This window comes from Podarcis vaucheri (assembly GCF_965113315.1).
Source record: "Podarcis vaucheri genome assembly, chromosome: 2".
In the NCBI taxonomy this organism is placed as follows: Eukaryota; Metazoa; Chordata; class Lepidosauria; order Squamata; family Lacertidae; genus Podarcis; species Podarcis vaucheri.
In genome coordinates, this window is record NC_138760.1 from 26,232,762 (window position 1) to 26,260,378 (window position 27,617).

At 47.2% G+C, this 27,617-nt stretch overlaps 1 protein-coding gene across 1 annotated transcript in view; it reads left to right on the top strand.

Moving 5' to 3' along the window:
• The window catches only part of ERBB3 (erb-b2 receptor tyrosine kinase 3), a 96,306-nt gene extending 68,689 nt beyond the window's left edge, over window positions 1–27,617 (top strand). Inside the window, exons 12-28 of the mRNA XM_082212375.1 lie at window positions 30–229; window positions 1,913–2,045; window positions 2,150–2,240; window positions 4,283–4,437; window positions 5,176–5,229; window positions 7,775–7,916; window positions 8,475–8,594; window positions 9,013–9,111; window positions 10,505–10,690; window positions 12,773–12,928; window positions 13,446–13,521; window positions 15,045–15,191; window positions 15,586–15,683; window positions 16,577–16,726; window positions 17,751–17,822; window positions 18,867–19,134; window positions 21,339–27,617. Of these exons, the coding sequence (XP_082068501.1) occupies window positions 30–229; window positions 1,913–2,045; window positions 2,150–2,240; window positions 4,283–4,437; window positions 5,176–5,229; window positions 7,775–7,916; window positions 8,475–8,594; window positions 9,013–9,111; window positions 10,505–10,690; window positions 12,773–12,928; window positions 13,446–13,521; window positions 15,045–15,191; window positions 15,586–15,683; window positions 16,577–16,726; window positions 17,751–17,822; window positions 18,867–19,134; window positions 21,339–21,880 (2,689 nt within the window). The 3' untranslated portion in view covers window positions 21,881–27,617. The remainder of the gene's footprint in view (window positions 1–29; window positions 230–1,912; window positions 2,046–2,149; window positions 2,241–4,282; window positions 4,438–5,175; window positions 5,230–7,774; window positions 7,917–8,474; window positions 8,595–9,012; window positions 9,112–10,504; window positions 10,691–12,772; window positions 12,929–13,445; window positions 13,522–15,044; window positions 15,192–15,585; window positions 15,684–16,576; window positions 16,727–17,750; window positions 17,823–18,866; window positions 19,135–21,338) is intronic.

Genomic DNA, 27,617 nt, shown 5'->3' on the forward strand with positions numbered 1-27,617 from the left:
GCTGACACTTTGGTTTGTGCTTTTCCTAGCCGTGGCTTTTCGCTGCTGATCATGAAGAACATGAATGTGACCTCTTTGGACTTCCGCTCGCTTAGGGAGATCAGTGCCGGCAAGGTCTACATCGCTGAGAACCGGCAGCTTTGCTATTACAACACGGTCAACTGGGAACGTCTCTCCCGCCGGCGTTCGGACCTTGACATCAAGAGCAACAAACCTGCCAGGAAATGCAGTGAGTGGGCAAGCTGTAGATAAGTTAGCCTGGAGTTAGGGAACTTTTTGCACTAGGCCGCATTGCCATCAACAAAACCAAACAACTCCTTCAAAGGAGTTTCAACATTCTCTTATCCTTGTAGAGGGCTCAGTCACTCTCTCACTGTGTAGTAGATGCCACTGAACTCTGGTAGGGTGCAAACAGCACGTGATTGGAATGTGGAAAATATGAAAACAACAAGAAGAGGGCAGAATTATAACTATGTGAGAGGAGTTCTTCAGAGGTCCAGAATATGGGAAGCCTGTATGAAATTTAATAATTAATAATTCAGATTGTAATTTGGTTATTTTATTTTATTTTTATTTTTTTTAATTGGATTATGATTTGATTTGTTATAAATCGGATGTTCTTAATGGAAAATTTATAAAAATTATTTACAAACAAACAAGCAAACATTATTATTTACAAACATAACTATTTACAAACAAACAAATTCCTCTCTCTTATGGAGAGGAATTCAAGGCAGCTGTGTGGCAAGTGTTCCTTCAGCACAAGCATTTCGCCAGGTGAAACAATTCCCCTCTCCTTCCCTGCATAGTGTGCTGGGGGTTCTATCAACCACCCCCCCTCCCTGCCAGCCGATTTCAGGACATGGGGGGGGGGACCCCATGCACTACTGGAAGTCCTTGTGTGGGTTTCCACTAGCGGGATTCAAATTAGTTGAATCCCACCCATATGTTCCAGTGGCAAAACAATTGTGCAGTCTCCATTGCGCTCTGTTTCCTTGGTCTACGCTACCTGCCCATCTGAGCAACTCAGCGCATGGAAGTTAGTGTCTTGCCCACTGCAACATCAGAGCAGATGCTTGCTGCTGGATACCACTTGGACTGTGAACATGCTAGTTCATGGGTAGGGAAACTAAGGCCTGGGGTCCAGATCCGGCCCAATCGCCTTCTAAATCCAGCCCAAAGACAGTCCGGGAATCAGCGTGTTTTTACATGAGTAGAATGTGTCCTTTTATTTAAAATGCATCTCTGGGTTATTTGTGGGGCATAGGAATTCGTTCATTCCCCCCCCCAAAAAAAAATATAGTCCGGCACCCCACAAGGTCTGAGGGACGGTGGACCAGCCCCCTGCTGAAAAAGTTTGTTGACCCCTGTGCTAGTTAGTCTTAACTGGAATAAAGTTGTTTCTGTGGCCAGACATCTAGAGAATCGTACCCCTGCTATAGCCAAATGATCTTGCTATAGCCAAATGATCTTGAGAGCCAGTGTGGTGTAGTGGTTCAGAGCGGTAGTCTCGTAATCTGGGGAACCGGGTTCGATTCCCCGCTCCTCCACATGCAGCTGCTGGGTGACCTTGGGCCAGTCACACTTCTTTGAAGTCTCTCAGCCCCACTCACCTCACAGAGTGTTTGTTGTGGGGGAGGAAGGGAAAGAAGAATGTTAGCCGCTTTGAGACTCCTGAAGGGGAGTGAAAGGCGGGATATCAAATCCAAACTCTTCTTCTTCTTCTTCTTCTTGGGTTTAAAATAGTAAATCTATGATTTTCCCCCTTTTGTTGGTTTGTCCACAGATGGGTCAGGGAGGTGGGAAAGGGACTTGAAGCACTTTCCTTCCAGGTAGCACATGCCCCCCCCCCCACAACTTAAAATGGGGCCCTGGTCCCAGATGTGATCCAGGCACTCTGTTTCTCTCCCAGCCCAAGAGGGGAAGGTCTGTCATCCTCTTTGCTCCACCGATGGCTGTTGGGGTCCTGACCCAGATCAGTGTGTCTCCTGCCTTAACTACAGCCGTGACGGAACCTGTGTTGACTCCTGCAGCTTCTACGAGGGGTAAGAAATAGCCAGCCAGGGACACTTGCTTCCCTTTTTGCCTTCTCGTTCCACCCTGGCCCCAAGTGTGTAACTCCTCTCCTCTCCTGCTCTGCTCTGCGTAGGGATGTTCGAGAATTTGCACAAGACGGGGCGTGCTTCCCTTGCCACCCGCAGTGCCAGAAGATTGAAGGAGGCCTAACCTGCAATGGATCGGTATGGCAATATCACATAGCTTCTCTAGAGTGGTGGGGTGGCAAAGATCTTTGTGCATTTTATATCCAACCTTTGCAGATAATGATGATGATGATGATGATGATGAATTATTTATTTATTTATACATACCCCGCCCATCTGGCTGGGTTTCCCCATCCACTCTGGGAGGCTTCCAGCAAAATATTAAAATACAACAAAATACATTAAAAGCTTCCCTAAACAGGGCTGCCTTCAGATGTCTTCTAAAAGTTTGGTAGTTGTTCTTCTCTTTGACATCTGGTGGGTGGGCGTTCCACAGGGTGGGTGCCACTACTGAGAAGGCCCTCTGCCTGGTTCCCTGTAACTTGACTTCTCGCAGTGAGGGAACCACCAGAAGGCCCTCGGAGCTGGACCTCAGTGTCCGGGTAGAATGATGGGGTGGAGACGCTCCTTCAGGTATACTGGACCGAGGCCGTTTAGGGCTTTAAAGGTCAGCACCAACACTTTGAATTGTGCTCGGAAACATACTGGGAGCCAGTGTAGGTCTTTCAAGCTGGTGTTAAGTGGTCTTGTTATGTTCAAGGCATCTTGGAACACATAAAATAATGTGAAAGAGCTGGGGTTAAGCTATATGCTTTTCCTAAACAGATCCCGCCTTTCCTGAAAGCCAGGAAACTAGTGCTCAAATGAATCACTTCTGGGAGGTTATTTCATAGCTCTGGGGACACAGCAACAAAGGCCCTGCTCCTCTTTTATTGATAATACTTGGAGCAGTGCCTGTGTTCCAATATCTTATCAGGTACTAGGTCTCCTATGGAAAGTAATGGCCTTTGAGGTACAGTGGTGCCCCGCAAGACGAATGCCTCGCAAGACGGAAAACTCGCTAGACAAAAGAGTTTTCCGTTTTGGAGGTGCTTCGCAAAACAAATCTCCTATGGGCTTGCTTCGCAAGACGAAAATGTCTTGCGAGTTCCTGCGGGGGTTTTTTCCTCCCCCCCTTTTTCTAAGCCGCTAAGCCGCTTATCAGCTGATCCGATAAGCCGATAAGCCGCTAATCCGCTAATCCGTCAATGGGCTTGCTTCGCAAGACGAGAAAACCGCTAGACGAAGAGAATCACAGAACGGATTCTTTTCGTCTTGCGAGGCACCACTGTATAGGTTTCAGGCTGTGGGATCAGGGCCTGCTCCTGTACATCTTGCCTGCCTCCTTGTTACGTTGCTTTCTTTTTAAGCACTGGGCCAGCTGTACAAGCATTGCAAGCAATTGTTTGGGGGGTAATGCCATACGTTTAGGATCGCGCTTACTCTATAGTATAAAGGGCCGAGGACAGTGGATGCAGAGAGACATGCGCACACCCATTGTTTCATTTTATATATTTATAAACTTATTTCTCAAAGCTCAAAACCAGTGAGCGGATCGTAACAAAAACAGACAGCATTGTGAAACAGTAATACACAAAAACACGCAAGAAATTACAAAGAAGTATCTGCAGAACAAAACAAATTGAGGCAAATTCCTGCTGGAAAAGAGACGTTTCGCAGCGGCTTCCAAAATCCAACAGAGCTGCAGATTGTTATTCCTCTTCAGGAAGAAGATTCCAAAGTCACGAAGACCCTGCTTTTGGCTGCCGCTGCCTTTATTTAATGAATGGAGCAGCTTTCAGGGCCAGATGATCCAGATCTCAACCAGATTAAATGCAGGGAAGGGTACCCGGGTCTCCCTGTCACTTTGCAAGGCAATATTAGGGCTTCCATTTCAGGCCACAGGCTGCAAATGTTTGGGTGATCAAACGCCTTGGGATGTTCCTAGTTGTCCTCCTGCTAGTTACGGAAAGTTCAGACCATGCAGAGGTCTGTGGAGGGAATGCTAGAGATTACTTTTACTGAAAGCTTTATTTACAGTTTCAGAAAGAATAGGGAATGACGCAGGCACTGCTAAGCCCAAGGTCACATTCAGTATGTTTTCCTCAGACGCCAGGGGTTGAACCCGGGTTCTTCTGCATGCAAAGCAGTTGATCTATCACTGAGCTGTTCTCCTCAACTCACCTCCTCTTTCTCCTCAGGGTGCTGATGCCTGTATGCATTGTGCTAACTACCGGGATGGGCCGCACTGTGTAGAAAACTGCCCTGCAGGCATCGTAGGGGTAAAGGGGCTCATCTTCAAGTACCCCTATGCCAACAATGAGTGCCGGTCGTGCCATGAGAACTGCACGCAGGGGTAAGTGAGAAATCGGGAGTTTCAGCAATAATATCTAATTTATTTCCATAGTATGTTGCGTGCAGATAGCATCATCATAAAGTGCAGTCGAGTGACTTGTGTTTTGAAAAAAAAAAGGAAATGATCAGGGAACGGAAAAGATAAGTGAGGAAGAACAAACAGCACCTGTTCTGTCAAAGCACATGTGGACTGTTAAAAACAACAACATTGCAGTCAAATGAAATCGTGGGCGGGATTTGAGATAAAAGCCGCGGAAGAAAAATGACAAAATAATTGTAGAGAAATGTTCTGCAACAGATAAAGATATAATGCAGTGGAAAAGGTTTGAGTAAAAACACTGTGGGAAGCCGCCTTACGAGACAGTGTATTTGATTTGAAGGTAATTGTGAAAACGTTTGAAAAATATAATAATAAATATATATATATATATAAGTATAAGAATGTTAGTGTTGCATCAATATGACACTTTATAAAATCATTGCACACATTTGAGCCCTCACCAGCTACAGTTGAAATGCTATTGCAGCTAAGAAAGCAAAACGAACACTTTTAAATTATGCCTGTCAGCCTAAATCATAGTTAGTCGTCAACTAGGGGTGAGCAGTATCTTATCTAGTCTTCTGTCTACTGCAGGCGGAAACTGGGGTTTGTGGTTTTTACTTTCCTGCTAGAGGCTGTTTCCCTAGATTCTTGGATTCTCTGTCTCCCGGGATAATTATTGGATTTCATTCCTTATAGGTGTGATGGACCACAGCTTGAAGATTGCTTCATGGAGGAACTGCCTGTTCACAGGTACCTATCAGCACCCCTTCACCTAGTGAGGGTGTGGGGATAGCTTTATAAATTGCACACACACACACACACCCCAGTGTGCTTACTCTTACAGATTACAAATACCAAGAAGAGATCTTATCGCCATGAAGCTCAATGGCAGAGCAGCATATTTGCATTCAAGTTCCTAGGTTCCATCCCTTACCTACCTTAAAAGGTAGCCGTGAGGATGGTTGAAATAATGTGCATGGAGCACTTTGAACACTTAAAAGCTGTTATATAAAAGCTAAACAATATTGCTATTGTTGTGTTAACATGGACTAAAGCCACTGGAGACCAGATAAAGTCTTTCTTCTAAGGGTTTGCCTCTGGCACGTGGTAGTTAACATCAACAGCTTCTGTGTACTGCTTAATAGCCATTAGCCCGTAGCATAGCTTCTAATGTCTAGTTAAGATATTCCTGCTTGAAGCTATCAAATTGCAGGATTTTTCAAATGGTTTGGCCTTTTTTTTCCAAATTATGTCAAAGGCTTTTAATCAAATTATGTCCCTCCTTGCCCCCACCCCTTTCCTTTTCTGCCTCCTGATTTCTCAGCTGGGGGGGCACCTGTTTTTTAAGTCACTTTTCGAAACTGAAACGTGAATCCTCTCCCAAATTCACCCTGTTTCAGACGCCGGTGCTTTAAGGAGCTGCCGTCTTAGGCCTGCCAAGACTTCAGCAGGCCAAGGCAGGGAAACCGGCCAAGATCGCAGCCTCTCTCTCTCTCTCTCTCGCTTCCATTTGTTGCCACCTTTTTATGGTCCTTCCAGTGAGGAGGCAGGCTCTTGTGTCAACAAAGGGGTCTCAGACACTCAGGCTTGTCAGAAAGAACATAAAAAGAACTCTCAGGCTATTGATTGTAGAGGGAGAACTAAAATATATATATATAATTATCTGCCTCACCCAATGGATGCTTGAAAGGGCTATTCCCCTCAGCCATACTCCCACCTTTCTTTTCCCTTCACAATCACACCCCTGCTCTCTCCCACCAATGCCAGTTTGCCTGGAGGCCTTTGTGGGAGGCATGAAAGGAGGGCAGGGCCGCAGCAGGCCTCTGCCTGTCGCTGGAGGGAGTGGATCCTTGCGCTTTGATCTCCTTCCTGCACCCTTTCCCTCCCTTACGAGGCGGAGGAAGCTCCCACCACCACGTGAAAGTTCCTTTTGCTGCCCCTCTTCCAATGCCCTCTGTCCGAATTGTCCTGTGAATATGGGACACAACGAGGAAAAAGCATTTGAGGGCCGCATCGCAATGCGACAGGGGAAAACAAGCCCCTATGATATGGAGCTTTGTTTGGCCAAGGAAAGGACTGGCCTTCCATAGCATTGTAGCTTTAGCGTGCTTGCATGTTCCTTGGGTTTTGTTTGCATTTTGCAACTTGTATTGAGCCTCTGGGACGTGGGGTGGGGTGTGGAGAATAATGAAGATTGGCACGGGGCCAGCTCTGGGATGAAAGGACTGCCAGTTGCAAAAGTCCTGCAGAAGGACAGGTAGAACCACTGCCAATTCCTTCAACGTTGGGGATGCTTAGGACATCCAGAAACACTGAAGAGAATTTACCTCTGGTGGCTGCACCTCTGCTTCATGCGCCAGACACATGGTTCTTGTTGTACTGATGCATCTTGCTGTCACCATCTTTAGTAGGCACTGTGTGAAAAATGAATATGAGTATTATTATTCTGCGCCATTCAACCATATTTTGTACCAAGGAGGGAAAATTTGGATACTTCTGTGACTTAGAACAACAATGCTTAGTATACATCTCTGTGCGTTTCACATTTATTATTCTCAATGACCCTTATAAGGTTGATCAGATTTATCCCCCTCCCAATCAAGTTAAGCCCATTTCCCTCTATTTACCCATTTATTCTGCCTCTTCTAGCCATCGGAGGGGCAAGGAACTATGGAAAAATTCTCTTCTGGGATTTTATCCGACATACATGCCTTCAAACAACAAATTTGGAGCCATGAGGGCTATATATATATATTCTGGCCCTCATTTATGAGGGATGCGGGTGGTGCTGTGGATTAAACCACAGAGCCTAGGTCTTGCCGATCAGAAGGCCGGCAGTTCGAATCCCCGCAACGGGGTGAGCTCCCGTTGCTCGGTCCCCGCTCCTGCCAACCTGGCAGTTCGAAAGCACATCAAAGTGCAAGTAGATAAATAGGTACCGCTCTAGCGGGAAGGTAACTGGCGTTTCCGTGCGCTGTTCTGGTTCGCCAGAAGCGGCTTAGTCATGCTGGCCACATGACCCGGAAGCTGTACGCCAGCTCCCTCGGCCAATAAAGTGAGATGAGCACCGCAACCCCAGAGTCGGCCACGACTGGACTTAATGGTCAGGGGTCCCTACACACACACACACACACACACACACACACACACACACACATATATATATATAAGGTGGAATTCTCAGATAGCTGAACTTCATGCTTGCTACTAATTCTTGTGCTTTCACCATGCTCATGCAGAACTGTGACATGTGCACAGACTTCACTATTAGTAACGCCTGGCATCTGCATTCCAGGGTAGCTCCGACAGTGATTGCTTTGACGGTTGTGGGCTGCCTCTTTGCCATGTGTTCCTGCATCTTACTCACCTTTCTGTATTGCCGTGGCAAGAAGATTCAGAAGAAGCGAGCCATGCGCAGATACCTGGAGAGAGGAGAGGTGAGACTGTAAACTTGTGTCACCCCCCACACACCTCGTGACATTTGGGTTTTGGGGGCCATTGGTCTGACCCAGCTTTGAACACATGGCAGTATGTGGGTGAGCTGTTATCCAGGAGTCTGATTGTGGGCTCTTTCCATTGAGGGATACTGGGCATGAAGGAGAAATAGGGGCAATGAAATAACACTTTATTTGTAGCTTAGCATCTTCTGGAATTAAGAGCGCCTGTTCAATGGGTCTTTTATAGAATTAGAAAATCCTCTTCATTGCTTCTGTGAACTCCAGTAGAAAGTAAGGGTTAGCTTAAGTGTTTGAAAGGATTTCACAGATGGGTTTGTTTGGCACCACAGTTGTATCTAGCAGCTGTGCTAGACCTAGCTGCAGACAGACAGCCCCCCACCCTGCCAAAAAAAGAACAGGAACACATGTTTAAAAAACCAGGAATGCTGCAAAGTCAATTAGGAGCAAAGTGAAGGTGAATTGTGATGTCCTTTTCAAACAGGGATTCTTGACGACTATGGATTGAATTATTTGTCTGGGTCTCTTTCTTCTCCGTAGAGTTTGGAGCCCCTGGATCCCAGCGAGAAAGCCAATAAAGTCCTGGCTCGAATCTTCAAGGAGACAGAATTAAAGAAGCTGAAAGTTTTAGGATCCGGAGTGTTTGGGACAGTGCACAAAGTAAGCCCAAGACTTGGGAGGAACAGCTTCTGCTTCTGGCTGGTTTAAGCAGAGGCAGAGAACAGTGATCTGCCTTTGAAGAGGGGTTCAGAGCTAGAAGATTGCTACAGAGATGGACCTGGGGTGGGACATAGATGGATTAGAGTGCTTGGAGGCAGGCATTATCCGGGGGGGGGGGGTCTCCAGTAATTTGTGCAGGTCATCTAGAGTGGGAGCGGAACTACCTTTTCCTGCTTCAAGAAAATGAGAACGGAAATGGGGGGGGTGAGATTCTAATGGTAAATGAAAAATTAGTGTTTGCTTCCATCTTGGATGAGAGTTGAGGTCTCGGAAGAGTCCTCAGCAGTTACTAGTTTGTTAATAAATAGATCCTCAGATCAACAATATAGTTTATCTTCTCTGCCCCTCTCCCCACCAGGGTGTCTGGATTCCAGAAGGAGACTCCATCAAGATCCCTGTGAGCATCAAAGTCATCCAAGACCCAAGTGGCCGGCAGACATTCCATGCAGTCACAGATGTAAGTGCTACAAGGGCATGCAAGGAGGAGATGGGACTGGCCTCCCCGGGTCCCGTGTCACTTTGGAAATTTTACTGAACTTCACTGTTTCATGCTTGTTTTTGTAGTCCCCTTGAGAAACACGCCAGACATAGGGGAAGCGGGCGTTAAATTAGATACGCCATGGAAGATCCAGAACTGTATATCCCAATACCTCTCTTTCTTTGCTTAACAGCAGCCATAGGGAGTAATTTGGATTGAGAGCACAGTGCTGTGGGCAGTGTGTGTTTAACCATTCCCCCAGTTCAAATACCTTTCCACAAGTTGCTATTTGCAGGAAAGGATTAAAAGGCAGGTGCGATACGGGTATTCTGGCTCTGTGGCTAGGAATTTTTTTGGGGGGTGTGGCAGGTAGGGAGGATTATTTAAATTGGGGAAAGCGTGGATGGAAAGAGCTGACTCAACTCACCCAGTTTCTGGGTGACCTTTAAGCAGAGTTGGGGTACAATTTGGGTGGCAAATTTGGGCAGCTGATACCTAGATATACGAGCATCAAAAGTCACTTGCTCTCTAGTGGCGGAGGGAAATCCCCTTGAAGGTGATGGGCATTGCAAGCAGGCTTTTGAGAGGATTCCTCTTGGGCAGGGGTCAGCAGACTTTTTCAGCAGAGGGCCAGTCCACTGTCCCTCAGACCTTGTGGGGGGCCAGACTATATTTGGGGGGGGGGAATGATGCAAGCGCACCACAACCCCCGGTGGCAGCTTACCTGTGTCATGCGAGCGGCAGGGTCTGGCGGCAGTGGCACAATGAGTGGCATGTGAAAAGGCTCTAGAGAGGGGCTGCTTAAAATGGTGGTCGCATGAGTGCTGCTGCTGGCACCAACAAAGCCCAGCCCCCTTCCTCCTCTAGGCAGGGCAGGGAGAAGCCAAGAGGAGGGAGGGAGGAGGCACTGGTGGGAGGGAGAGGGAGGGAGAAGGAAAGAATGCGCACGCTGGCGATCCATGCGGAGATTCCCAGACCGTCCGCAGGCTGGATCCAGAAGGCAATTGGGCCCGATCCGGCCCACAGGCCTTAGTTTGCCTACCCATGCTCTTGGGTGATGCCATTCATCTGACCTTGGAATGTGCCTGGCATCTTGGAGGCCTTTCTGCACCACTGCTAGAGGAGGAGGCTGACCAGCTGTGCATGCACAGGCAAGCTAGCTTGCTCATCTTGAGCAGTGAGCTGTCCATGGTGAACCTTGTCTAACTGGTATCACTGTTGGCTCTGCCTACACTTAGCACTACCCTGTAATTTTTCTTGCAGTTCTGCAAGTTCCTTCTCTTTGGGGTGTAACTTGGCGTTTTGGTACTTCTGCTCCGATGCCATGATTTCATTTTTGTGTGTGTTTTGTTTCTGCCTTTACTATGTACAGCACATGATGGCGATAGGTAGCCTGGACCATGCTTACATTGTCCGTCTCCTGGGTATCTGTACTGGCACCCAACTGCAACTGGTCACCCAGTACCTCGACCTCGGCTCGCTGCTGGAGTATGTCCGCAAAAACAAAGATGCCATTGGCCCACAGCTGATGCTCAACTGGTGTGTGCAGATTGCCAAGGTATGTATGGGTTTTGCAGAAGAATTTTGGGGTTAATTAAAGGGCCTTTCCCGGGGCAAATAAGGTTGGGGTAATCTATCCCAGAATACTGGAATTTTTTTAGAACCACTTGCATTCCAAATGTTGAGGGAGTATCCCAAGCATGATTGAAGGCAATGGATAGTGTCATAAGACAGCTTAACCACTAGGTGGCAACAGGCTAAGGTGTATCTGGGTGGAGTCATGAGTTTCCTGGTACTGTTCTGGTTTGTTTAATAGAGGCAACCTTCTGTTTTGTCCAATACAAACAACCAAGTTCTGGTTTAGCTTTCTGATTGCTGCATCCTGTAAGCCAGCGGTAGGGAACCTTAACGGCTCCCTGTATCCCAAGCTTTGTCACTTAGTCTGGCACTGGACCAGGACAGCTCCTAAGAAATAAGAATGGCACAGGACAGGGCACCAGGGGTTTCAGTGGGATGAAAGATCTGCCAGAATTCAGAGGGAGAGGCTGCCTTCCTTGTGTTTTCCGGAGAGAACTTCCAGAAAATACATTCTGAACCTTAAACATGGACAACATATAAATATAAAACAGAAATGGAGACAAATCAGGCAAGTCCCGTTGCTGGTGTCGTCAGTGGTGTGAGAGGTTGGGATGAAGGATGGAGTGAAACAGAACCAAAAAGCCGGTAAAAGTAAAGGGACCCCTGACCATTAGGTCCAGTCATGACCGACTCGGGTTGTGGCGCTCATCTTGCTTTATTGGCCGAGGGAGCCGGCGTACAGCTTCCGGGTCATGTGGCCAGCATGACTAAGCCGCTTCTAGCGAACCAGAGCAGCGCACCGAAATGCCATTTATCTTCCCGCCGGAGTGGTACCTATTTATCTACTTGCACTTTGACGTGCTTTCAACCTGCTAGGTTGGCAGGAGCAGGGACCGAGCAACGGGAGCTCACGCCGTCGCGGGGATTCGAACCACCAACCTTCTGATCAGCAAGTCCTAGGCTCTGTGGGTTAACCCACAGCGCTACCCACATCCCTAAAAAAAAAAGCCGGTAGGAGTCAGTGAAACAGGGCAGGAGACAGGGGAGCCAAGGTGGTGCTGAGGTCAGCACAGTGCTGCACACTGCTGCATTTGCACTGTGCTGGACTCCATGCTGCCGCCCCCTCCCCCCCGCTGCTCCTAGTAAGTCATAGTAGTGAGTCCATGCCCTGCCCTTCAGACTGCTACCATGAGAAGACTGTGTGGTCACTGAGGATGGTCAGCAGTTGGGATTGTGCACTTGATTGCAAGTGGTGACTGGAGACAGCAGTCAAGCTCCATTATTAGGATAAGCAATTGGCTAGGGTTAGTGTAAATTGTGTAATTAGCACAGTTTTGATCTGCTAATTTAGTTACGCAATACATAATTGTGGCTCGTTGCAGAATGCCAACAAGCACCTAAGGTCTCAGCAGAAGTATGCGGAGTGTTTGCCACACCATCAAAACTAGCCCAAACTAGTGGCTTTCCGGTGATGTTCCGGGAGCCTCGCAGGCCCTTGAAAAGCTATCAGGGAGTTGCTCAGTGAGATTGGTAATACCGGAAAAACTTCCCAGAAAAATCAAACTTCCCCTGCCATATGCAGGTGTGTTGAGTGTGTTCTAGATTGCGTGAATTGAGAGAGCGGTGCACCAACGTGCCTCAGCAGGTCTAGCGTGAACGCAGGGCATGCCCCTTGAACAAGTTCCAGAGTTTTCTATCATGTGCTGGAATTCCATCTCAGATATTCTGGGGGTTGGTTCCTCAGCAGATGAGTCAGTGTGGAAATGCCACTACTCAGCAGAAATCCACAAAATGTATTTTAACTTAACTTCTAGATCCTTACCTTCCTGCCCAGCACATCTTCTTGCTCCACCACTGGCAATGGTCTTTAGAAACACAGGATATGCATCCATTTCAGGGCTTGCTGCCTCCTCCTTTTGTGTGAAATACTTGATTTTCATTATGGTGGGAAGGGCCCAAATATATAGGCTGGGCCTGGGTAGACTATAGCTCCTGTGAAGCAGGTGCTCAAACCCAAAACAAATCCAGGCACATTCATCTGTTTCTCCTTCCTTATGTTAAGGGCATGTATTACCTGGAGGAACACCGCATGGTCCATCGCAACCTTGCCGCTCGCAACGTTTTGGTAAAATCCCCTAGCCAGGTACAGGTGGCAGATTTTGGCATTGCCGACTTGCTGTATCCAGATGACAAGAAATACTTCTACAATGAGATCAAGGTTGGTATCTATTTGACTAGAGTGAGATACAGTGCAGGCAGCAGAGAGGATGATTCTTGTAACTTTATCATTTCTAAATTGGGGAGTGAGTGAGTGAGTGTGTGTGTGTGTGTGTGTGTGTGTGTGTGAGAGAGAGAGAGAGAGAGAGAGAGAGAGAGAGAGAGAGATACTCAATTTCTGCATTTGAGCCTCCGTCATGTTCTGAATGACAACCGCCAGACTATGGAGTGAGGAACTGCGTGCCCCATGTAGCCAACAGAACTAGTAAATTCAAGAAAGAAAATTATTACATAAGAAACTGCTTGAATACCTGAAAAGGTTTCAGAAGAGGAGGGAAACAAGGTGAAAAATGAGATTTTCAAAATGAGTTTTGATAGGTAATTAGGAGTGAAAATTCAGTTTTAGAAACTCACAGGAAATGAATCCAGTTGCATTCAGATTGGAAAGCAATCTTACAAATGTGGTGTGCATGTTTAGCTTAATTATAATTTATGACTTTCTGCCTTACATTTTTCAGACACCGATAAAATGGATGGCTTTGGAGAGCATACATTTTGGAAAATATACACATCAAAGTGACGTGTGGAGTTATGGTAGGTATATCAGACCAGCCGATTCCTACTGTGGTTGCCTTCAGGAAATCTGTCACAATAGCAAGTCTCTGGAAATCAAGAAAACAGTTCAAGTGCAAACTATCTGACTCTTAAGTTATGTGCAGTTCCCAACCAAGGTTGAAAAGTGATCCGCAGAGGTGATCACTAGAGCCTTCGAGCTTGTTCACAAGCCTCCCTAAGTGTGCCACCACAGCATGAATTTCCAAGAGACTTTCTCCTCTAGGTTAGCCATTGTTGCCAATGAAAGGCACGCCTAGTTCAATTTGACTGTTGGACCAAATATTTATGAAACATTGCCCTCTGGTGCCCTTTCTTCGCCTGTACTTCAAGGCGTTTCACTGCCTCCTATTGGGAGAGGCTGGAACCCACATTTGAGTCTTCTAATGCCCACTATGCTGGGACTTGCACAGTGAGGACATCTCGGCGCAATTCCTGCCTTGTTTGCCATAGCTGGGACACATTGGCCCATTCCCTTGCACTGGGCTTTTGTCCACTATATCCCTGGGTCTGTAACAGCCACCTGTACCACATCTATTGGGAGGAATTCAGCGGAGTGCTATGCAGATTGCTCTGTCAGTGCAAGCATTTCTGTTTCTCTGATGGAACGATCTACCCTCTCCCAGTCCATACACATGCCTCCCAGTGTGCTGTTCTGTAGGTTCTCCCAACACACACACTCCTCAGCCAGTATGGGTGGTGTGTGTGGTGTGTGGTGGAGGGAAAGCCCTGTTGTGTTAGCGGAAGCCCTGTTGCACTGATTTATGCTGGCAGGGACAGTTACTGTATTTTTCACTCTATAGGACGCACTTTCCCCTCCAAAAATTAAGGGGAAATGTGTGTGCGTCCTATGGAGCAAATGCAGGCTCCTTGGCTTCAGCGATAGCAATGCAAAGCCTCCGGAACACAGAGGGAGCTCTCCCTCCGTGCTCCGGAGGCTTTGCGTTGCTTTTGCTGAAGCCTGGAGAACGAGAGGGGTCAGTGCCTGGAGAGCGAGAGGGGTCGATAGCCGCCTGAAGCTCCCGCTGCGATCTGGAGGCTTTGGGTTCCTTTTGCTGAAAACGGGAGAGCAAGACTCCCCTGGCTTCAGTGAAAGGAACCCAAAGCCTCCAGAGCACAGCGGGAACTCGCGCTGCGCTCTGAAGGCTTCAGGGATAGTCGCCTGAAGCCTCTGGAGCGCAGCGGGAGATCCCGCTGCGCTCTGGAGGCTTTGGGTTCCTTTTGCTGAAGCCAGAAGAGCAAGACTCTCCTGGCTTCAGCAGAGAGGGAGAGCTGCGCAGCGCCCCTTTAGCAAGGCGGGAGGAGAAATGGAGGGGGCTCGGGTGTTTCTCCTGCCGCTTCGCGGAAGGGGCGCTGAGCAGAGAGGGGGGTTGTTTTTTTCTTGTTCTCCCCCTCTAAAACAAGGTGCGTCCTATGGTCGGGTGCATCCTATAGAGCGAAAAATACAGTTGTTGAATCTGGCCCACTGCATTCTGTTCATGAGCGTTTTCTGTCACCTGCTCCAGGAGTGACATTGTGGGAGATGATGACCTTTGGAAATGAGCCTTATGCCGGAATCCGCCTTTCAGAAGTACCTGACCTTTTGGAGAAAGGGGAGCGCCTCTCGCAGCCCCAGATCTGCACCATTGATGTCTACATGGTGATGGTAAAATGTACGTGACCAGAGTAACACTTTCCCCTCACCTGGGGGGAAATGTCACTCAGTCGTTCCTTGGATGCACTTTGAACACTAGATTAGGGCACTGGCTTGGGGGCTCAACCACACTTCCACTTGTTCAGTGCCTTGAAAGCACGAGTCTGAGTGGTTTTCCATTTGTCCTTGGGAAAACCCACTTTTTAGTGCTGAATCAGAGTAAATCCATGGAAAACCCAACTGATGTTTTCCCCTGATTCAATGGTAAAGATTGGGTTTTCCTGGAGGAAAACAGCAGGACAAGTGGAAGCCCTAAGCCAGAATTCACAGGCTGATGGTCTTGCCCTGGCCACAGAAGCTGTCATGACTGGTATCTGCCTGAACGATGCTCACAATCTTCTTTAACCCCACAGGTTGGATGATTGACGAGAACATCCGCCCCACCTTCAAAGAGCTAGCCAATGAGTTCACACGTATGGCTCGTGACCCCCCTCGCTACCTGGTGATTAAGGTGAGTCCTGGCTTGCTCCCAATGTCCTTCCTATTGTCTAGTCTACAAATCAAACCAGGGGAAACTTGTGGCCCTCCGTATATTGTTGGGCTCCAGCTCTCATCAACCCCCCCCCCACCCAGCATGGCCAGTAGCTAAGAGATGATGAGAGCTGTAGTCCAGCAACATCGGGTCACAGGTTTCCCCACACCCTGCTGTAGAGACTCTGCAGGCGATAAGCACTCAGTGAGTCTGGCTGTTTTTAAAAATGTTCCATCAATACCATGAGTCCTAGATGTGCTGCTCTCCATCAGTCCTGCACAGTTAGTTACACTTGCTAGGTCCTGCTCATGTTTCATCTTGTTAATTTCGGAACAAAATAAAAATTTAAAAAACCCAGTCTGCCTTTTTTAAAAAAAGGATTTTCTGCCTTAAATTTGTTGTCAGCTTCAGAGCATTAGTTGTTTTCATTTAGAAAAAATATGAAGTTGTTTGAAAATGTGGAAACCTCCCCACGTTGTTGCTGAGCTGCCTACCCGAGCCACTTTTCGACGCAACAGCTTCTACGCCAGAGCATGTGATTTTGGATATTATGAGACATATGTCAGCAAGGATTCCTTTCCTGAATTTATAGGCAGTTTGGAGGATGGGGGGAGGAGGCCTCTGTGCATGTGGCAGGCGGCTCTTCTCTCGCTCTAGCCAGGCTTCGTGCATCTAGGCCTGCAAGGTTGGGCATCCAGGAAGACCTGAGGCTGGGGGCCTCTCCTTTTATCAACCCAAATGCTGCCCAAAGAATCTTCATAGATCAGGATGTTCTGCTCTCATTTAGACACTCCCAAGGGAGCTTCAGTGCCAGTGCTCAGCAGCCATTGGTAAGTGTTACGAGGGTAATACCTTTTCCTTCTTCCCCTCAGAGAGAGAGTGGGCCACTTCCCCAAGTTGAGCCACCCACACTCACTGAAAAGGAGCTAGACGAGATGGAGACACTGGAAGTGGAGACAGAGTTGGAGGAGGAGGAGCTTAATAACCTTTTTGCGTCCAGGCAGTGGATTGACTCCATGCGGGTAAGAGACCTTCCCTTCCCCTTACCCACTTGATTCTTCGTGGGGGAGAGACTCCAACCTCCTCAAACAATTAAGAAATCCTCCCTAACCTTGCCTATGATGCCCTACAATATACAGTGGTACCTCAGGTTACAGACACTTCAGGTTACAGATGCTTCAGGTTACAGACACCGCTAACCCAGAAATAGTACCTCAGGTTAAGAACTTTGCTTCAGGATGAGAACAGAAATTGCATGGTGGCGGCGCAGTGGCAGCAGGAGGCCCCATTAGCTAAAGTGGTACCTCAGGTTAAGAACAGTTTCAGGTTAAGAACAGACCTCCAGAACGAATTAAGTTCTTAACCTGAGGTACCACTATAGTTGTTGTTGTTTGTTGTTATTAATTGAATTTATATACTGCCCCATAACCGGGAGTTTCAGGGCGGTTCACAGAATTAAAATTAAGATATAAAACCACAAAACACCTAATAAAAATAAAAACAACAACCCAATAAAAAAGGTAAAGGACCCCTGACAGTTAAGTCCAGTCACAGACGACTCTGGGCTTGTGGCGCTCATCTCGTTTTACTGGCCGAGGGAGCCGACTGTTGTCCACAGACAGTTTTTCTGGGTCATGTGGCTAGCATGACCAGAGTAAAACCAGAGCAGCACATGGAAACACCGTTTACCTTCCCGTCAGAGTGGTACCTATTTATCTATTTGCACTGGCGTGCAAAGGGCATGGTATTATTATTTATTTTCCTCGTGGTTCCACCAATTGACCCTATCCTTCAAAGCAATAAGAGGAAATGGGAGGAAGGGGGCAGATGGTAAAACCATACTGGAAATTTAAGAACTAATGTGCTTTTTATGTTTTAATATGTTTTAATTCTTGCCCTATCTTGCTGTGTCAACTGCTTTGAGAACTTTTTGCTGAACAAATATTCTAAGCAGACTGAATTAATAAATCCAATTCTGGCCCTGCCCTGGCTCATTGCTATATACTCTTCTTTGTTTTCTTGGTTTTTTAAAAAATCAACATCCAGAGCCCAAATCTTCTGAACCCTTCTGCTGGATACATCCCCATGAATCAGAGCAGTCTCAGTGGAAATCGCCAGGTATTTGATTTTTCTCCAAATCTGTATGGGATTCAGAGCTAGTGTACAGAAGGAGGGGTGGCATGTCCGGTGAGAGGAGCATCAGATACGGGGGGGGGGGGCAGTGTAATTTGTGTGTTTGTATGGAGGCTGTTAACTTCGGTAGAGTAGAAGGGTTGAGTGCCAGAGCATGTGCTTTGCACAATTTGATCCCTGGCAACTCCTGTTAGACAGCATTGCTGGAACAGGCCTCTGCCAGAGACATTGCTGCACTCATGCCAATCGGCCCTAGAGCAGGCCCGCCGGCACAGCTTGCGACCTACCAAATCAAATGCGGCATGCCAGCCATGTTATGCGGCTTGCCGAGCTCTTGACAACTTTTCTGTTTTGCAGCCTTGCCAGGCAACAAAACTGGGAAGGTTATTGAGTCCCTGGTGCGCTGCCAGGCATGGCCATTGGGTCGCAAGTTGTGTTGGCATGCAATAGACAGTGACCAAATGACTATCGTTCCAGCTCCTCTTTGGTCAGACTGCAACTCTGCTTAGCTGAGAGTAGCCACCACTGCATTCAACAGGACTTACTTCTGAGTAGCCAGACTCTGGAGAGTTTAGTTGAATGTTTTATAGGCTCCCGTGGGTGAGCAATTTGTGTTTCCAGTAAAGGTAAGGTAAAGGGACCCCTGACCATTAGGTCCAGTTGGCGCTCATCTTGCTTAGTTGGCTGAGGGAGCCAGTGTACAGCTTCCGGGTCATGTGGCCAGCATGACTAAGCCGCTACTGGCAAACCAGAGCAGCGCATGGAAACGCCGTTTACCTTCCCGCTGGAGCGGTACCTATTTATCTACTTGCACTTTGACGTGCTTTCAAACTGCTAGGTTGGCAGGAGCAGGGACCGAGCAATGGGATTCAAACCGCCAACCTTCTGATCGGCAAGTCCTAGGCTCTGTGGTTTAGACCACAGCACCACCCGTGTCCTGTGTTTCCAATAGGCAGGGGGAAAATAGGAGCCTGTGGGGTCTCATCAGACCGCTAATCATATGCTGATTTCTAATTCTTTGCAACCCAGAGCGCTGGACTGGGCTCCCGGCAGACCTTGCGGATAAGGCAGGAGTCGATGGGACGCACGGTGTCGGAGTCCTCAGAGGGACGGGGCACAACCTCTGAATACGACCTCACTGAGGACCTGTCATTGTCTGGGAGCCTGTGCCGCAGCTTGCGATCTCGGGGAGACAGCGCCTACCTGTCTCAGCGAGAGAGCTTGATGCTCCCAATGGGGAGTGCCGATGGAGAGGAAGATGCCAATGGCTACGTCATGCCAGATCAAAACGGCAGAGGTAAGTACAGCATCACAGAGGGGGTCTGTAGGGTACTGAGATGCAGCCCACAGTCTCCTAGATGGACTGGAGTGGACCACACCAATACCAAGGTGGAAAGGGTGGGGTAGAAACGAATTGGACCTGCAGGGGCAGCTCATTGGTTCTGGCTTTCTCTGGGCCATGGCCTTCTCCAACATTTGGTCTTCTCGGTGAGCAGCTTGCCTGTTCTTTATCAAGCGGGTAGTGCAATTCTGCTGCACAGGAGGGGATTAGGTTGCACCAGAAGTTTACCTCTGACTGGCTCCACTCGGTTCTGCTGAGCTTCACTGGTTCGAGGCTTTAGCTGCCAAGGAGGTTCCCATTGGCAGCAGCTAAGCAAGACATTTCAAGAGGAGGGAGGAGATGGAACTGGCCTAGCCAAGGATCTGGTCTAGCTACTGGCAATGGACCCAAGGATGGACATGGACCTGGTGTAGGGGGGAAAAGCAGCAGTTATGGTGTGCCCGGCTCCTGCTTCTGCCCTGGCTGGTACAAAGGGCAGGGCTATGGCCACTTTGCTGCTCCCAGCCAAGAGTTAGGATTACAGCCTGAGATATCTGATGACTTGGAACTGAATCCAGCTCAACTAGGTAGAATGAAGGGGAGCTAGGAAGGCCCAGGGGAAGGTGTATTGGCATCTCTGTTGGTGTCAGGGCAGCCCCAAGCAAAGGACTCTTTGTGGAGCTGGCTAGGGAGTAGGAAGGGCCTCAGTGAAAAGCTCTCTAGGGTGGGGGGGGGGGTAGATCAAGGGGCCAAGCTGCAACAACCTCTGCTTCCTCTCACGGAGGCCATTCCCCCCTGGCTTCCAAGGACAGATTCGATTAGATCGGGCCCGATAACTCTTAGAAGTTGTGGGCCAAGTAGCAAAGTAAAAATGCTACCCGCCCAGACTGTTTTTAACCTGATTATGTCTATTGCTCATGGAATCAAAGGAGCATCAAATCAGAGGTTAAGTGGCCTGCTCTTTCTTTGTCCTCACGTCTAGCCTCTCCTCCCACCATAAGAGTTTGAAACATACCGTATTTTTTGCTCTATAGGACGCACTTTTTCCCCTCCAAAAATTAAGGGGAAATGTGTGTGTATCCTATAGAGCGAATGCAGGCTCCTTGGCTTCAGCGATAGCAACGCGAAGCCTCCGAAGCGCAGAGGGAGCACTCCCTCCACGCTCCGGAGGCTTCGCGTTGCTTTCACTGAATCCTGGAGAGCAAGAGGGGTTGGTGCGCACCGACCCTTCTCCCTCTCCAGGTTTCAGGGATAGCCACCTGAAGCCTTCGGAGCGGAGCGTAAGTTCTCACTGCATTCTGGAGGCTTTGGCAGAGAGGGAGAGCTGCGCAGCACCCCTTCAGCCAAGCGGAGGAGAAATGGCAGGGGCTCCGTTTCTCCTGCCGCTTCGCTGAAGGGGCGCTGAGCAGATAGGGGAAGGGCTTTTTTTCTTGTTCTCCCCCTCTAAAACAAGGTGCGCCCTATGGTTGGGTGCGTCCTATAGAGCGAAAAATACGGTACTTGAGCAAAGGAAGCTGACATTTGACTCTAATAAATATAGCAAAAGCATCTTGAGGGCCACATTGGATGCAAGGGCCAGAGCTCGCCCCTCCTTGCTTTCTGAAAAAGGGAAGTGGGATCATTGAATCTAGCAGTGAAAAATGGTTCTTGCAAACAATTACTTGGGGGTTGTTTTCCTCCATGCTTCTTTCTGCCACTGCCATTTACCCTCCCTCCTGCTATACGGTTGTTATCCCCAGTGCCTGGGATTGGGAATGGCAACAGAATAGAGCCACGGACAGCTTCCACAGTGTTGTCCCGAGTTAAACAAGGCAGTGCTGTGGAGGCTGCACACAGAACTGCCTTTGTCTGCCTTCTAGCCTTAGAACAAATGGGGTTTTTTTTATACTAGAATGGAGAATGAGCTAACTGTGCATGTGCAGCTTTCATAATGCTGCCTCCCCCTGCAGCGCTATAAAAGTAGCACACGCTGTTCCATCCCCGTTCTGGCCCAAGAGCCACTAGCTCTAAGCAGGAATGAGAGAGCCAACCTCCACATTCTGCTGTGGCAGATGAAGATATGACTCTATCCTAGCCTCAGTGGGGAATGTTACCTGGTTACCTGGGAAATAACTGTTAGTCGCCCCAGGCGAGTGCAAAATTACAAGGCTGTAAGAACCTCTGTCTTCTCTCCTGTGCAGAGCGTGCTGCTTGTGTTGCTGCCTCCCTGGTCCGTGGCTCAATCCCGGTGTACGAAGTGGATGAAGAGTACGAGTACATGAACCGGAGAGCTCCACAGGCTCCAAAGGCCCGGCCAGCCTCTCTGGAGGAGCTTGGCTATGAGTACATGGATCTGGGCTCTGAGCTGAGCACATCTTTGGGCAGTGTGCCAAGCTCCCAGCTCACCACGCCTTGCCGGGATGAGGACGAGGACGAGGAAGACTATGAGTACATGAACAAACAGCCCAAGCTTAGCAAGTCCCTGAGCAGCATCCGCAGTTCCCGGGGGGACTATACGGATATGGACTCCGGCATCACACAGGGCTCCCCAGACGAACAAGGCTATGAGGAAATGGATGCTGTCTTGCCCCCAGTGCAGTGCCCTGGCTGCCAGAGTCCGCCCTGCCCAAAGAACGGATTTGTGAAGCCCCTGCGCACTCTGGAGGCCTCGGACTGTGCTTTCGACAACCCAGATTACTGGCACAGCCGGTTGTTCAGTCAGGCGGATGTTCAGAGGACTTAGCGAGCGTTGGACTGGTGGTTTCATTCGTCCTTTTGCTTGGGAGTAAAAACCCGAGCCCTTACCCTTTATCGCTGCAAACACCATTGTTGTGATGGTGGGCTGCAAAAAGGGAAAACGCCCATTAAGCCTCTGTGACGTTGACCCTATAACGGGCAAGTGTATCGAGACCAACCGGCGCTGGGCTTCTCAAGGGTTGGATGGCAGCTCCCCCCGCCTTGCACTGTGTTTTGACCGATTACAAGTCAGGTCTCTTCTGTTCAAATGCTCTGGACTTAAGAGGGCAAACGGAACCCTCTGATCGGGCACAACCAAAACTCTGGGAGCCATTCCTGTGCAAAGAGAGAGGGCTTATTCTGTGATAAGAGGACAGATAAGTGTAGGAAGCGACTGCTTCTGTGGACACAAAGGCCTCTGCGCTCAGGTGGATATGACACACTCTCTTCAGGAATCAGCTCTGTTCTAGAAAGCCGGGTAGAGTCTTCTGGGCTGACCCACCAAAGTGCTGAGTGCCCTGCTGTACAGGGTCCTCAGCAACAGCTGAAGCCTTTGGGGTGCCTGTCTCGGCCTTCGTCAAGACAACCCCCTGCCCACCAATAGCAGGGGGGCGTTAAGTATGAGGCATGCGTGCTGAGCCTTGTAGGAGGCTGCAAAGACTGAAGGGAAGGCCTTCTCAAGGAAGAAGTCTTGCTTATGTGTCTTCCCAACAATATATGCAATAAGGGTGGATATGAAGGAAAATGGTGCTCCCCCCCCCCTCCATGAGCCTGACAACTTCATTTAGGAAGACAGTGTGCCCAAGTGTGGGTCTGAGATAAAGACTTGTGGGCTGCAATCCTACCTCTCAGTAAGACTTAAGGTGTAGAAAATGTGTGTTAGAACCCAGAGCTCCTGGGTTTTGTTTTCAGCTCTGTCTCTGTTTTTTCAGCGTTCCGTTAGCAACCCTTCTTGTGCCTTTTCAGTTCCCTTATCAGGATGGGAGACCCTTGAGGAGGGAGGAGTGGAAAGGGAACAAACATGCTAGAAACCCAGACTTCCACCTCTAGCATTTAGATGCTCATTACTGCAGGCCAACCTAAATTTTCTCTAGCCCGTGGAAGATCTAGTATGGATCTTGAGCATCCCAGAATGAAAAGCAGGAGAGAGCAATGGAACGGAATGCAGCAGAGCGGCCTTTTGAAAGGCAGCCTTCTCCGCAGTCCCTCCCTCGGTTAAAGGGATTATGGGATGCTTCTCGGGATAGGTGCCAGGCAGACTTGCAAGCTACTCCTGCTGAACTTTCCTCTTCTACACAACTGTGGAAGGTACAGGGTCCCTGCCCTCTTCTCCCTCTGGCCACCCTAGGGCTCAGTAAAAAGGACAGCAGCAGCAACTCACGATGCAATCCTACACGTCTACTTAGAGGTAAGCCCCACTGAGTTCAATGGGGCTTATGTCCAAGTAAGTGGGTATAGGATTACAGGCTGAAATCCGTGACAAGACCACGGAGATGAGTTTTAGTGCTGAAGCTCAGGAGTGCTGTGCGAAAGGCTGAAAAGTTGCACTATGTGCCTTAATGATGTTACTCTTTAATTCTTTTGAACCAGGCTCACTTACATTAGAGTATTATTTGGGAACAAACTTCTCTCTTCCATCACCCCACCCTACCCTGAGGGCCAGTCGTATTGTGCACAACCTTGACTTTGTTCCCACAAGTTTTAGATTGCGTCATATAAAGGGATATTTACAAAAAAAAAAAGGGAACATCAAACCTGAAGAAGAAAAAAAGAAGTTTGTGAGGGAAGCTCTGCAATTGATCTCAATGCATTGTCTGAGTCCAGTAAAGTTCCTAAACTGTAGTTTCAACAGCAGATTCCTCCTTTATGTAGTTGGCCTGCATTCTGGATAGGCTCCTAAATTGCATCACAGAACACTTTTTGGGTGACAAAAATTATCCAGAAGGTTCTGAGGCCTCCTGCTTGGCCTCCAGGCTTTTCATATGAATTGCAAATATGTGACTGAACTTTTGTTTTTTTATTGTAATGCATATTTTGTATTGTATATGTAATCAATGCGCTGATGAATTCCATTGCAAAAAGAAAGGTTTGTATGGAATGTAGCAACCTTTCCATCCTCCTTTAATCTTATTTGGTCCGAACAAATGAGAATGTGTGACAGATGAGAACAAATTCCACACTCTGCCTACATAAGACCAGTACCACGCATTTCCATGTTTTCCTCAAACTTAAAAAGCCTAGAAGATTGCTGTGCATTTAAACTGAACGCCGAGATTGACTGACTGGATTCTGAGGGAGCAATCTGATTCTGACTTGCAAGTTCTTAGACTTTGTGCTTACAAGGTACTCTATCCCCTGAGAGTTGCTTCTCTCCTCATTGTGGGAAACATCAGGAACCGATTGAACAAATTTAAGTCTCTGTCTGGGTTGTAATTCTACAGGGTGTGGTGATATCTTTAGAGCTGACTAGCAGCCAAATATACATGGGTCCTGCCAACAGCACTGGTACCAGAGCAGAGTGAAATCCCAACCAGAGATTGTACAGTATTGGTTAATACCAGAGAAGGGCACTAGAGATGCTATTTGACTGCCCTCTGCAGGAAAGAAAAAAATTGCTATTTAACATGCTTACCATAGGGACAAATTCACTGAAATGAAATCTTTCTCAAGAGAAGTTGTTGTTGCCTTTCAACATAAATATATGTTGATAGATAAGTTTAAAGAGCTGGAGCATTTTCAATGCAGTAGTAAATAAACCTTGTGTACTCTGCAATCCTGGCAGTAACATTGAAGGGAACTTACTTCTGAGTAAAGACGCCTAGGATTGTGGCGTAAAGTTCTAAAACCAGAGTCACACCAGAATCCTGTAATACAATGGAAGATCTCTTGGTTTAATTCTAGAACCAAGAAACTTCATCCAGTGCAACTCAAGACTAGAAACCTGCTACTCAGTAGAATCCTTTGTTGTGGTAGGGCTTAGTGTTTAATTTTAACATAACCCATCCCGCCTTGCAGCAGCGACAACAAAATGCTAGCAATTTATTCTGAAACAACACCTTGGAACAAAACTGAAGTTAGTTTGGCTGGAGTTCTGCAGCAGAGCTTGATTGTTAATAGTAGCAGTGAAACCAGTTTTGGATTAAATTTCAGACAGATCTGTATCTGTTTAGATTTGGACAGCTGAAAATACAAAGAGACAAAGTTCAGTGCTGCCTTGATGCTTATGCCACCACAATATTTGTGCAAGGTGTTTATAAAAATGTTGGTGAGAACCATGGGCTTATTCCAGAGAAAGTTAAATGTGCTGGAATGCAACAGCTGGACTTTGGTAAGCTTAATAATACTTTGGTTTTGCATATTGAGTCTCAGAACATTGCAATTCATATTTTTTTGCTCCCGAACAGTCCTGGTAAGGGCTACCAAGTGGCCAGTGAAAAAATGGGCTGGCCTGCTCCTGTGCATTTTAATTGAAGTTCATATGCAGGAACTAGCACATGAAGCTTTTCGTGGCATAGAGATAAACATCATCATTTGTTAATTAATGCAAATCAAACTACTTTTTAACAGGTCCTGGTAACTGTTCAGCAGCTTCAGACTTGAGGGGTCTCTTGGACCTGGTAAGAGTCATGTGGAAGGGACTAATTCATCAGCTTCTGCCTTCATGACATGTATGTGCAAGGAACAGTCGCGCTTTGTCAAACTTCTCTATTCTGTGCTCCATCCTGTGCATTGTTATTTGAAATAATGGGCCTTATTTAATAATAAAACATGCATAAGACTGCAGACTTAGAAATACAAGAGCCTCATGGGAGCTGTGCCTCCTGGGTACGCTTGCTAAAAAGCAGGTACAGAATGATGGACGAGAACAAAGGGGACACATTTCCCTTTCCATCTCCATGTTTTGAATGTGGAAGAGACATATTTTGTTCTAATGGGCTCAACCCTGGGAAAGGTTTGAACCATAGTCAAACAGAGGAGGTGGAAAAACCAGAGTTAAAGCACAACAAACTCTGTGGACAAGGTTATCAGATGGAGATTTCAGCTCCATTATTTACCTCAATTTTTGTTGCTCTTCTCATTAGTGAGACATCTGTGATATGAATTGGTTGAGGATAACAGCCAAACTAAGGAACACTGGGACAATTAAACTAACAAACGCCAATTGTTACACATGATGATGCACAAGAAACAAAAAGCATTGACTCAACCCCATTGGACTGACGTAGCTTGAGTGTTTTTTGTTTGCGTCTTTGTATTTGTAGAGTAAAAGTGTCACATTTTATTTTTTTTGCCCCCAAATCTTGATGTGTATATTGTCTGTCATAAATGTCATGTTGGGTTGTTTTGGTTTTATGCCATGCTTTGAAACTGGTGACATGAAGGTTTTTTCCCCCTCTCTAAAAAACAAAACAAAACACCAAAAACTGGAAGGAATTCAGATGTTTACACACTTTAAATTGCTTTCTGCAATGCCCCAGCTATCATTTAACAAGCAGTAATAGCAGTGTTTTAAAAAAACAAACAAATCGAGACACCGCTATTGCCATTAGCTAGGCCACCGGAGAACTCCTGTTCCCAAGATGTAAGCAAATTGGAAGGAAGGTGATGGGCCTTGATCACGGTCATAAGGAGAGATGTCTCAGATGGGTTTATTTGATACTGCTTTCTGTGCCCAAATTGAATGTTTACTAAGAAACCTGAATCTAGCAGGCAACAGATGCTCATGGAAACGGCATAAGGTTTCCACATTTTTTCCTGGCCCCATTCCTTTAGCAGCAGCTTCAGACACTGACAGTGAGTAGAAGCAGCATTTTCTGCCATGGAGAAATAAGCCTTATCTGAGTTAAATAAGACTTCCTAGCAGGAAGGGATAGAATGGCAGCCAAAGTGATATAGAAAAGATGCTTAGTTTGTGTACATCAGGCTGCTGTCAAAGCCACAGGAGCAAGGCCATTAAAAAAAAAAAATCAAATCTGGCAAACCTAAGTGTTAGAAAATTATATAATAAGATACTCTGGCATCAGTTGTAACATAAACCTTCCTCGGGCCAATTTTTTTTTCATTTAAAAAAACACACCTTAGCTTGCTAATATACAGAGTAAAGTTGGCTCCATAACAAACCTTTTTTAGTTATTTCAAACGTAACCTGTCTGGAGGCAGTGCTTTCAGCACTTTCATTTTTTAGGTAAAGCTCAGTGTGGTTGCCTGTCAGAGCAGAAGGCAAATTTTTTATTTTATTTTATTTACTTTAATGCCTGACACACTCAGTCCACGCAAAAGTTCTCTCTGAAGGCCCACAGCTTCACGACATTGGTTTTATTTCCTCAGAGAATACTGAGAATTGTCATTTGGTGCTGATTATAATTGTAGTTTTAGTGCTGGTTATAATTTAAAGTGCTTCCCTGCCAAACTACAGTTCCCAAGGTCTTTCTCAAGTGAAGAGAGGAATAATGGTTAAACTAGTTTGTGGATAGACTCTTCATCATCTTATCTACTGAATGTGGAAGTCGGTGAGCTTTTTTGAAGGAAGTTCCTCATAAGCTTTGTGGCAACAGGTACAGGTATGTTTTTAGGGCTAGAGTTCAGACCTCTTTTCCTTGCAAGGCAAGTGTTGAATATGAATTACCTTCTAAGCTAGAATGACCCAGTTTTTGCTGACAGAGGCTCTATCTGTTACTGAAGACCTCAAAAAAATAAAAGTTTGTGTGTGCTTGAATACTAAATAAAAAAATGTGACATTATAA